The 12,273-nt window shown below is 40.1% G+C and overlaps 1 protein-coding gene across 2 annotated transcripts in view; it reads right to left on the reverse strand.

Moving 5' to 3' along the window:
- Positions 1-3,703: 3,703 nt before the first annotated feature.
- Positions 3,704-12,273, reverse strand: part of LOC122556074 (D-beta-hydroxybutyrate dehydrogenase, mitochondrial-like) — a 39,123-nt gene continuing 30,553 nt past the window's right edge. For both annotated transcript variants that reach the window (XM_087993448.1, XM_043702504.2), the window contains exon 5: positions 3,704-5,157. In XM_087993448.1, the coding sequence (XP_087849574.1) occupies positions 4,688-5,157 (470 nt within the window). In that variant the 3' untranslated portion in view covers positions 3,704-4,687. The remainder of the gene's footprint in view (positions 5,158-12,273) is intronic.

A 12,273-nucleotide genomic window follows, 5' to 3' on the forward strand; every position in this document is an offset into this window, starting at 1 on the left:
CTACTCCAGGAAAAAAAAACAATTGACGCAGAAAGACTGGAGATTATCCTTCAAGACTTTACTATTTACAGACTACAAGCACATACATCCTAACCCAACACCCACAGTTATAGTCTATGTTGCTTTACAGCAGACCTCTGCTCATTTCTTCATACTTCATGGTCCTCCAGTTTTCTTTTCAATTTCAATAAGCAACATGACTAGAGACAAGAATATATGTGGTGGTTTCTCAGTATCTTCTCTATGCGTATGATACAAGTTCTCTTCCTGAAGGAACCTCTGCCTTTAATCATTATTACTTGAGGTGCAAGCTCTTCCAGCATCATTTTCTGGTTCTGCCAGAGTAACCGTGGCTTGTAACCTTGAGGTCCTAACCTGTGCCTGGATCAGTCACAGTGTGAAGCTTCAAATGACCTAGCTAACCTCCAGTTAATGCCCACCATCTACATAAAATAAAATACAAGAACTGTACAATCAACAGCAGTGATTGAACAAAATAGTGCATATGTTGACAATGCAACAACCTATAGGTAAATATGCTATCTGCTTGGAATCATAGAGTTATACAGCATGGAAACAGACTGTTTGGTCCAACACATCCAGTGCTTATAATATGTCATTTATTTTCTTCATAAAACAATGTTCATTATTCAATTTAGCATCAAATGTCACACCCAGACTAGAAAATAGGCAAAAATGTATTACGGGTACATTCAGAGAAATGCCCAGGTTAGACATGAGTACTGCGGAGTAATGTTTTAACAGCATGAACTTACGGGATCATAATGTAATAACATAAAATCACATGACTGAGAGAAAACTGGAGAGATCTGATCTCAGAGACACACTGAGTTAGTGTAGATCAATGTCTGTATGTTCTACTATTGTGTAAATAAACATTGCATTAAAATGTAGTTTGACTACTGCAGAATGATTTAAAAGACAAGATATAAAGATGAAACACATAGGATAGTGGCCGACAAATGACCATCCAGGACTAATAGAGGCATAACATGGACTCATGACTCATTGAGTCTGTTTTCAGAGCACAGTACAATAGCAGATTTGTCTTCAGGAATAATGTTCTTCTTTTCAGACCTCAAGAAAAGCCTAATCTTTTGAATAATCTTGCAGCTGGACACAATGAGTCTCTGATAAAACAAAATGGAAAAGAAAGTAAAGCTACACTTCACATTTAACCAAAAAAATAACTGCAGGAGATGATCAATGGCCAACTGACACTATTCAACCATTTAATATAACCATGGTCAAGCTTCAACATCAACTCCTTTGCCTCCTGCTCCAATTCCCATATAAATCGAAAAGCCTTAAATATATTCAGTTATAAAGAGAAGCTGAATAGGCTGGGAATTTTTACTCTGTAGTGTAGAAGATTGAGGGAAGACACTATAGAAGTTTATAAAATCATGAGGGGCATAGATAAGGGGCATAGCCAAGGTCTTTTCTCTCGGGTGGGAAGTTCAAAAGGGCATGGTTTTAAGGCAAGAGGAGAAAGATTTAAAAGGGACCTGACAGGCAACTCTTTCCACAGGCAGGGTGGTTCATATTGGAATGAACTGCCAAAGGAAATGATAGATGCAAGTAAAGTTACAACATTTAAAAGGCATTTGGACAGGTACATGAATAGGAAAGGTTTAGAGAGGTATGGGTCAAAAGCAAAGAAATGGGACCAGTTCAATTTGGGAAACCTGGTTAACATGGACGAGTTTGACCAAAGGGTCTGTTTCTATGTTGGGAGATACTATTCAGTGTTGGTGCAACCTTCTGGATTCAAGTGTGAGTATGAAAATTGAGTGATAGCGATACTGGAAATGCACAGTCTTCTTGCTGTTCTTCCCCTCCTTATCTAGGTTGCAGCTCCTGGGGGTTTTAAATGAGAAAGAATAAAGGGTGAGCTTCTGGTGAAGGAGTAGGTTTAGGGTTAAAGGAAGATAAATAGTGCACACATGCACCATTTGCAGCTTGCAAATCAGAAGTTGTGAGGAAAGTGGAGGAAATGTGATGTGAGGAGGACTAGATAATAGAATAGTAACACCGTGGTTCCAGTCTCACTGCTGGCCATGCTTGCATCAACGTAGATCACAATAATGGCTAGCACTATCTTTTCCATGGGGATTTAGATGCTCTGATGTGCCTGTCTTCCTTTTGGAGTCCCATCTGCAACAGGCCATGGAGCATCTTATTCTTTAAGAGACAGGGATCTGTGTTATGTGTGGTGCAATGTGTTTGGGTGATGTGCGCGCCATGATTCAATAGCTGAAAATGTGTATGGAAATATAGGAATGTGCAACTTGCAGCAGTGATAAGTGTGTGGTTCTTTGGCTCGAGTTCTAACTTATGGATGAATGGAATGATGAAGCAGTCTGCAGCAAGTAGTTGGTATATATGGCAAATGAACATACATTGATAAGCCAGCACAAAGGGTACAATGGAAAATAAAAGCCACTCTGTATGGGCATGGATAGATGATTGACTAGCTAACAGGAAATAGACAGTAGGCAAACAAGTAATTTTCTGGTTGGCAAGATAAAGTGATGTGTCACAAGGATCAATGGTAGGAGTCAACTTCTTACAATTCATATAAATCACATAGATGAAGGGACAGAAGCTAAATTTCCTGATTACACAAAACTAGGTTGGAAAGAAAGTTGTGTTTAGGACATAAGGTTGGAAAGCAATATAGACAAGTTAAATGAATGGATAAAGATTTAGCAAATGGAGAATAATGCGAGAAAATGCAAAATTGTCCATTTTTGGAAGGTAGGATAAAAAGGATTGATCTAAATAGTGAGAAATTGATGAGCTCTGAGATGCAGAGGGATCTGGGTGCGTTGATACATGGATCACAAATGATTAGTGTGCAGGTACAGCAAATAGGAAGGAAAGCTAATAGAATATTATGATTTATTGCAAGGGGAATACAATACAAAAATAGGGAGTTTATGGTTCAATTATATAAGACTTTAGTAAGACCACTGTCTTTATCCAAAGAAGGATGTAAATATGTTAGAAGCAGTTTAGAAAAGTTTACTAGATTAATTCCTGAATGGGCAGATTGTCTTATGAAGAATGGTTGGACACGACAGGCTTGTATCTACTGAGCTTTGAACAATAAGAGATAACATGATTGAAACATGGAAGTCCTTCTGAGCAGTCTCAATAGATGAATTGGGAAAGGACGCTTCCATTTGTGGGAGAATCTACAACTAGGATTCACTATTTAAAGGTAAGGGATTGCTCATCTAAAGGCAGAGATAAGGAAAGATTTTTTTTTCTCTTGGGGGTTTGTAAACCATCTGCATTTTCTTCTGAAAAATACAATGGAAGCAGAATCTTTGATATCTTTAAGGTTGAAATGGACAGATTCTCAACAAGGAGGGATGTGAAAGATTATTGGAAGTAGGCAGGAATATAGAGCAATTAGGTCAGCCATGATCTTATTGAACGGTGAAGCATGCTCAAGGGGCCATGTACGAACATATCAATTAGGAAGAATAAGCCATACAGCCCATCAAGCTTGCTCTGCCATTCAATAACATCATAGCTGATCTGTTTTGTGTTTCAGATTCCACAGTGCCATCTATATCCGATAACCTTTGGTCCCCTGCCTAACAAAAAATTATTGACCTTTATCATAACAATATTCAATGACTGTCTGAAATAACTCCACAGAAGCCAGTAGCCCATCACCAAGTCACCCTTTATTTACACATGGACAGTCCTTGACACTGATCCAGTTCCCTCAAAGCCAGCTCTCAGAGTAGACAGGGTGTTTGGCACTCCTTTTTTTTAATTTTATTAAACAATACGAAATACAGTTGACAATAAACAGAAAGTAGCAGTACACACTAAAAAAACACTATATACAGGGGAAGGGGCAGAAAAGTCAAACCCTAAACCCCACCGTTCAACCAGTTTTCAGGGAAATGAGGACAAACCTCAGTCCCGCTTTCAGTCAAAGGTAACAGTAACAAACACAGACAAGACAGTGCAATCAAATAAGAAAGTGCATAGAACACAGACCCAATATAGCTAAATAAAATACACCTGGCACCAGTCCACACCACAGACTGATTAGACCTCTCTTGGTGGCACTCCTATTTATCTGTCAGCCAGGGCTCCCTGATTGGACCAGATTAACAGCCTCAATCAGGGGCCTCATATGAGATTGAAATGGCTGATCTTGATACAATAATGACACTGTCTCCTCATCATTTTCTGCTTCAAATTCATATTTTGGGTGCCTATGACAAACAGAAAGAGGAAAATGATAAGGACCAAAAGAAATATACATTCTGTGTGTAATCATAAGAATGTTTTTATTTAACAAATTGTACCTCACACACAAAAATACTGAAGAACAATACACAATGTTTCAACAGTTGAATGGAATTACACATATGTACATTAAAAAATAAACAGTATTACATCATTTTTTTGAGTACCTGTTACCCTGTGACAAACACGATGTGTTCAAGGGAAAAATAATTAAGTATGTATAAAAGCTATAAAATAGAACTTTGATTAACTTTGTGCAATTTCATTAAGTGTCCTTGGATTAGAGTAGTTCTAGTTGGCACTGGTAATGAAGAAAGGAGTAGGAAGCATGAGGAAATTGGCATAAGGTGTGGAAGCAGATCATTCTAGCAATGCACTGGCAAGGTGTTTAATGTCTGTACAACCAATCAGCTATAGGAGTAGGTAAGTGAGCTGAAATGTGCAATCTAAGCCACCAATAGGCATTCATTGGTTCATAGCGGCTGTATGGATATCTGGAGGTTAGTGCATCAATGATGGCATCAATAATAAGAGACATGTCTTTTGTACTGTTGCTGCAGAAAGATTTCATTATCAATGTCTGTCGATCAAAGTAAGACCTCCCGTAATCCTCCTGTACAATTTCAGCAGTTTCATTCCACATTTTTTCAGCGATGTTTTCAACATGATCACGAGTAAGGAAACCTGTGGCAGCTATATAGTTTCCCAGCTCAATAATGCTGACTTTAACACCCCAGCGCCGTTGTTCATAGCGTAGACAATCTGAAAATGCCTCCACTCCATAATTCGAAATACAGTATGCAGAGTGACTCGCTACGCTCATGCGTCCGAACATGCTGGCAATGTTCACAACACGACCTATAAACATTTGAAACAGCAAAAACAAATTAATTTAAATTGCTTTGCAATTGGTTTGTAGTGGGCAAGTAAATTATTTTAAAGGCCACATCTAGTTACACAGATGCTTTCAGACTTTCAATTTTTACTAAGATGCATTCACTTAATTCCCAGGATTTTGATGAATAAAGGAAATCTTTTATATTAGATTAGATTCCCTACAGTGTGGAAACAGCCCCTTCCACTCAACAAGCCCACACCGACCCTCCGAAGAGCAACCCACCCAGACATATTTCCCTCTGACTAATGCACCGAAACTATGGGCATTATTTACTTTCTCATATTTTCCTAGCTTCTCATTATTGTTATTGTCCTCTTTAATTTTAGTTGCTTTCTACTCTCTCTTTATCTATGACATCCTAAAGCACTTGCATTTTCCTTTATTTTTAAAATGGAACAGAGTATTTATTGTACGGATTTGCTTTTTTTTCTCTTTTGAAGCATGTCATTATCGCTCTACATTCCTGAATGGCAATTCATCCTTTCACCTGATGTTAGCTAGTTCATTCCTCACCTTCCTAAAATCTATGGGAAACACTCTGCCTATGTCCTTACTCTATGTCAAATTATATACATCACATTGAATAATTTTAAAAAAGGCTTTGTGGCTTTCCTAATGACGTACACCCTGAAGGATTTTTCCAGGCATTATTTAATTTCCAGGCTGTTAACTACTTAAATATATCTTAATCAGGAGAGTTATCTGAGTTTTCAATCAAGATTGCAAGATTGAGTGGCACACACTAGACTATTTATGGTAGTCTGTAGGCAAACCAAGAAATGATGCTGAAGTAGCAAGAGCTCCGGTCCAGAAAGAGTTTGTTAATTGCCTGATCAGATTTTGCAAGGTTACTGTGGAGCAAAGGAATAACAATATTTTTACTCTCAGAATAACTACTGAGCATGTGCATAAGGAGCTATATCAGTGACGTAAGATCACATGGAAGTGGTAGGAGTAGGTAAATGTCCTCTCTTATCATCACTTGTGCACAGTTATATCCATAAAGTCCGCTAATGTTCACTCACCTAAATATAGACCTGAGGCAATGGCGAACAGACCCATGAAACCTGAAACAAATACCAAGGTGCTCCTGAAATGAAGCCAACAGCAGTACAGTACTATGAAAGATGGATTAGGCCAGTCCAGACAATCCACCTCAGCTAAGGAAACAGAATGAGAGAATCCCTTTAGCAGTGCAGTGCAGTGGGGAAAGGATGTTGCCAGGAATGAAGGGCTTGAGTTATAACGAGAGGCTGAATAAGCTGGGGCTTTTTTCCACTGGAGGGTAGGAGATTGAGGGGTGACCTTAGTGAAGTTTATAAAACTATGAGGGACATAGATAACATGAATAGCAACGGTCTTTTCTTTAGGGTGGGGGAGTTCAAAAATAAAAGGCATATTTTAAAGGTGAGAGGAGAAAGATTCAAAAAGGAACTGAGGGGCAACTTTTTCCACACAAAGGGAAGTTCGTATGCAGAATGAACTGCTAGAGGCAGTGGCAGATGCAGGTAGTTACAACACTTAAAAGGCATTTGGATAGGTACATGAATAGGAAATGTTTAGAGGGATATGGGCCAAATGCAGGAAATTGGAACTAGTTTAGTTTGGGAATCTAGTTGGCATGGACAAGTTGGACCAAAGGGCCTGTTTCCATGATATACGACTCTGTGACTCAATAATCAGATCATTGGACCACTCTGCCGACCAACTCGGATAGCACTGTGCAAGCAAGGCTTCGACTCAGGTGAACAATTAATTTTGAACTGAACCACCCAAAACCCTTCTAGACAACACAGAACCCGAGACAGGCTGAATGAAAATGGAATTGTCACAGAGATAGCGAGAGCGAAAGCACACCGTGGCAGTAACTGTGGAAGTACGTGGAATAGGTGCCAACTTTCATTTGCGTGCTTCCTGAGGCAGGATGAAAAAGGTCCACAAAGGGGAAAATGGCTTCACCCGGATTGCTGAAAGCAATGGTTACAGTCACAGCAGCCTCTTTTCACTCATCATTGCCATAGTAAGAAGACTCAAGGTAATAGGGAGGTGGCAGGATAGTGATAATGTCAAACAAATATTTCCAAGGCACAGGCTAATGTTTTGGAGACATAAATTCAAATTCCATCATGGCAGAGGGTGAAATATAAATTCAATAAAAATTTGAAATCAAAATCTAGTCTAATAATGACCATGTTATCATTGTCAATTGTTGTAAAATTTGATATGGTTCACTATGTCCTCAGAAAGAGAAAACTGCTGTTTTTTTTCCTGGTCTGACCTACATGTGACTACAGAGCAACAGTAACATGATTGAGTTTTAAATACCCACTGAAACAGGTGAACAAGCCACTCCGTTATGTGAACTGCTACAGAGTCTAACCAAAAGGAACAAAATCTAACAGACCACCTTGCACTAACCCAGTCACCAACAGAGACAATGGCAAACCCAGCTCTGTCAACATTATCAATTCCTCCTGACTAACACTTGTGCCAAAATTGAGAAAGCTAACCCATAGACCAGTCAAGAAACCGCCTATATAGCCACATTTTCAGACCTACACCTTACAGAAAACAGTACAGACACCACCATCACCAATTTTGGATATGACTTGTCCTAGCGACAGGACAGGTCCATCACACATTACAACACAGGAAGAAGTGCCTCTGGAAGGCATCAATGTTGAATCCACACCCCATGAAATCTCATGGCATTAGGTCAAAGATGGTCATGGGAACTTCTTGCTAATTTTCACCTACAGCCCCTCCACCTCAACTTATGAATCAGTACTACTCTATGTGGAACAGTAGTTACAGTCATAGAGATGTACAGCACAGAAACAGACCCTTCGGTCCGACTCGTCCATACCGACCAGATATCCTAACCTAATCTAGTCCCATTTGCCAGCACTTGGCCCACATCCCTCTAAACCCTTCCTATTCATATACCCATCCAGATGCCTTTTAAATGCTATAATTGTACCAGCCTCCACCACTTCCTCTTGCAGTTCATTCCATACACACACCACCTTCTGCATGAAAATGTTGCCCCTTAGGTCCCTTTTATATCTTTCCCCTCTCATCCTGAACTTATGCCCTCGAGTTCTGGGCTCCTTTGACTGTTTATCCTATCCATGCCCCTCTTGATTTTATAAACCTCTATAAGGTCACCCCTCAGCCTCCGATGCTCCAGGGTAAACAGCCCCAGCCATTCAGCCTCTCCCTATAGCTCAAATCCTCCAACTCTGGCAACATCCTTGTAACTTGACAGAAGTACTGAGGGTGACAAGAGCATAGACTGTACTCTGGATGAGAAACTTCAATATCCATCACAAACAGCTTGATAGTATCAGTACTGACAGAATTGGCCAAGTCCAAGAGGTCATAGCTGCCAGACTGGGTACGCATCATGTGGTGAGGGAACCAACAAGAGGGGAAAGAGCTCTGCTTGATATTGTCCTCACCAGTCTACCTGTCATAGATGCATCCATCCAGGACATTACGTGGAGTTCAGTGCTTTCGGGGAAGTATAATGTCAGTCCAGAAATCTGACTACAAGAGAATAGTAAAAACTATACTATAGAGAAGCCGTGTATCAGTACAATGTAGCAGGGAAAGACCATACAATCAATGTGGACATAAAGTCTAATCTCCATACTGAAGATGCCACACAACATGATGGAGGGTATTACCACCTCATTAAATGGAACAGACATCAAACAAATCTAGTAACAAAAACTAAGCATCCAAGAAGCATTGACAATGAACAGCCGCAACAGCAGGATTGTATTCAACCAGAATCTGTATCCATAGTATCCAGCATATCCCCACTCTACCATTATCATCATACCCATTATCAACAATCCTGGCTCAATTAAGAAGCCAGAAGGGAATGCCAGGAGGAACCCAGGCATATATAAAAATGAGATGCCAAATTAATGAAGCCATGTCACAGGACTAATTACATGCCAAACAGTGGAAACAGCAAACTATCGTCTGGGTTAAACAATCCCACAACCAAAGTTCAGCAGACTTATCACCCTCTCCAGGGCAATTAATACTGGCTTAACCACTGATACCCACATCCCACAAACAAAGAAAACTGCTTCTAAAGCCAAACTTTAACAAATTATTTCTTTCATGGAAGTAAAAGACTATGATGGTCAATATTTGAATGCTAAGACTGGACACTTTACATTGGACACAGGGCTGGAGTGACTGCCCTGTGTCATTACCTGAAAAGGAAGCTTACCCTGCAGTCTTTTTCTGTTTAATTCAATGTTCAGGAAGAACCAGCTTTAAGGCAAAGACCAGAAGAGACAATGCTAAACATATGGAACATAGAAGGAAAACACCAGACTACTGTTAACCCATATCAAAAATATCTATCGTCAGCCCAGGTACAGATGATAAAACATTTGTCCACAATGTTGAGTCCATTAAACTTTTAACCATTCACTATTTGTCAGCCATTGTTTCAAGAATTTTGTGACACTTGTTATGAAATGAAGTTCACAAATCCAGATGCTTTTCCATGATGGCTAACCAGGGTACAATTCAGATGTTGGTCAGGTACCTTGCGCTCTTGAGGACCTGACCTCCAACTGTGCCACTTATGCTGATCACATGCAGAAGCAGAAACAACCACTTCTGCTCTCCTCCTTTCCAGTTGGGCAATGGAAATGGCACTCAATAGGGTGTCTTTTCCCATTTTGGCTAACTATTTGCCCCAATGGATCAAAGTCCAGAAGCTTAATCAATCCACTTCAGAGGGCTTGTAATAACCTCTTTGAAGACCATACATTTTACACACGAAATTCCAGAGATTATCATCTTTGACAATGGACCATATTTTGCCTTATTCAGTCACTGCTTCACAACCTTACAAAGCATCTTCACTCCCTCATACCAGCTTTTGATGTGCCATGGGCTGCAAATACAACCTATATAAGCCCTTACCAATGAAGGGCTTATGCCCGAAACGTCGATTCTCCTGTTCCTTGGATGCTGCCTGACCGGCTGTGCTTTTCCAGCACCAAACTCTAGGCTCTGACCTCCAGCATCTGCAGTCCTCACTTTCTCCCAGCAGATACAACCTCCCTTTCTTTCTCTCACACTAACACCAAACATCATAGTGCAAAACGACAAACAAATAGAACATTATTACAGAAGATGCTCATTCGGGCAGACCAAGCCAACACCTTTACTGAGACACACAGGGCTTACAACCTGCGCACATTGGAAAAAAGAGCCCAAGTGTCACTCAGGATCCAACAGCACAAGGGCACAAAGCTTGCAAAGCACCAACAGCCAAGACCATTCTCTGTATGAGCACCCTGTGGAGTAAGTTCAAGAAACAGGAGTGCCTTGGTTTCACTAAATATAGAGAAGCCAGTGGTCTACATAGCCTGATCCTCTGGAGGAAACGGTAATAACACAGCCACTAATGACAAAGACAAAGGGCTCAAAGCCTCAGAGAAGCAGTTTGGCCTCACAACCTCAAAGAAATTCCATAAACCTTCAGAGAAGTTGGTTAAAACACCGCACAGAATTTTCCCATAAAGCGCACAGATTTCGGGGACGGTGGGTGGTGTGAAAAATGTGTAAGGAGGCAATTGGGATAATACTTGATTAAAGATGTGAAATAAAGGATTAACTATAACTGTAAGAATAACTACTGATCATATGCATAAGGAGTATGTTATAGTGATGCAGATCATGTGGGATTGTGACTTGTGTCTGCAGAATTCCAGGAATGTCCTCTCCTACTATTCGTTGTATATAGTCATATCAAATAAAGCTTGTTAAACGTTTACTCATCAGAGTGTAGATCTGATATTACTACAGCCACTACACAGCAGCTCTTAAAAGGTACCTGGATCTACACCTGAAGCACTGAAACCTGCAAAACCATGAGCTTGGTGCTAGAAAGTGGGATGGGGTTAAAATGGTCATCAGTCAGCACAGACATAATGGGCTGAATGGTCTCCTTCTGTGTTTTTATGTTTCCATGGTTCAATGGTTTTCACACATTAAAGAGATTAAAAGGTCATTTAGCCAGTACATAGAAGCTCAGAGGACAGTAGTTGTTTCATCAAAGCACCTTTAAATACACTTTTTCAAATGCAGATTTTTCAAAAAAAATTGTAATGCACTTTTGCCAAGGCAATTTTTTTATTTCATAAACTGTGGAAATCCAGGCTTACTTTTCAATTTACTTTGGACTTTTCTAGCACAGGACAGATACAAACCTTTCAACCCAAGTAAGATTTCCTCAACAGTCTTAAATCTTAGTTGACAAGTAAATGCTGCTGCAGGTTTCATACAAAGTACACAGAATTATCAAGCTATTATTAATTGGCTGTTAGTTAGAAAACCATAAAAACAAGAGACAAAAAATGTATACTGTAAAATAGTGAGGATTCAATTCATTTTACAAGTAAGGATTGGTTAGAATATAGAACATACAATATTACAGCACAGTACAGACCCTTTGGCCCTCGATGTTGCACTGAAATGTGAAACCAATCTGAAGCCCATCTAACCTACACTATTCCATTATCATCTGTATGTTTATCTAATGACCACTTAAATGCCCTTAAAGTTAGCAAGTCTACTACTGTTGCAAACAGGGCGTCCATGTCCTTACTACTCTGAGTAAAGAAACTACCTCTGACATCTGTCCTATATCTATCACCCCTCAACTGAAGACTACAGCCCCTCGTGCTAACCATCACCACCTGAGGAAAAAGGCTCTCACTGTCCGCCCTGTCTAATCCTCTGATCATCTTGTACGTCTCTATTAAGTCATCTCTTAACCTTCTTCACTCCAACAAAAACAGCCTGACGTCCTTCAGCCTTTCCTCATAAGATCTTCCCTCCATACCAGGCAACATCCTGGTAAATCTCCTCTGCACCCTTTCCAATGCTTCCACATCCTTCCTATAATGCGGCAACCAGAACTGTACACAATATTCCAAGTCGGCTGCACCAGAGTTTGTACAGCTGCAACACAACCTCATGGCTCCGAAACTCAATCCCGCTACCAATAAAAGCTAACACACCATCACGCCTTAGCA

The sequence above is a fragment of the Chiloscyllium plagiosum genome, unplaced genomic scaffold, assembly GCF_037043375.1.
Source record: "Chiloscyllium plagiosum isolate Xiang-an unplaced genomic scaffold, Cpla_swu_hap1 HiC_scaffold_13, whole genome shotgun sequence".
NCBI lineage: Eukaryota > Metazoa > Chordata > Chondrichthyes > Orectolobiformes > Hemiscylliidae > Chiloscyllium > Chiloscyllium plagiosum.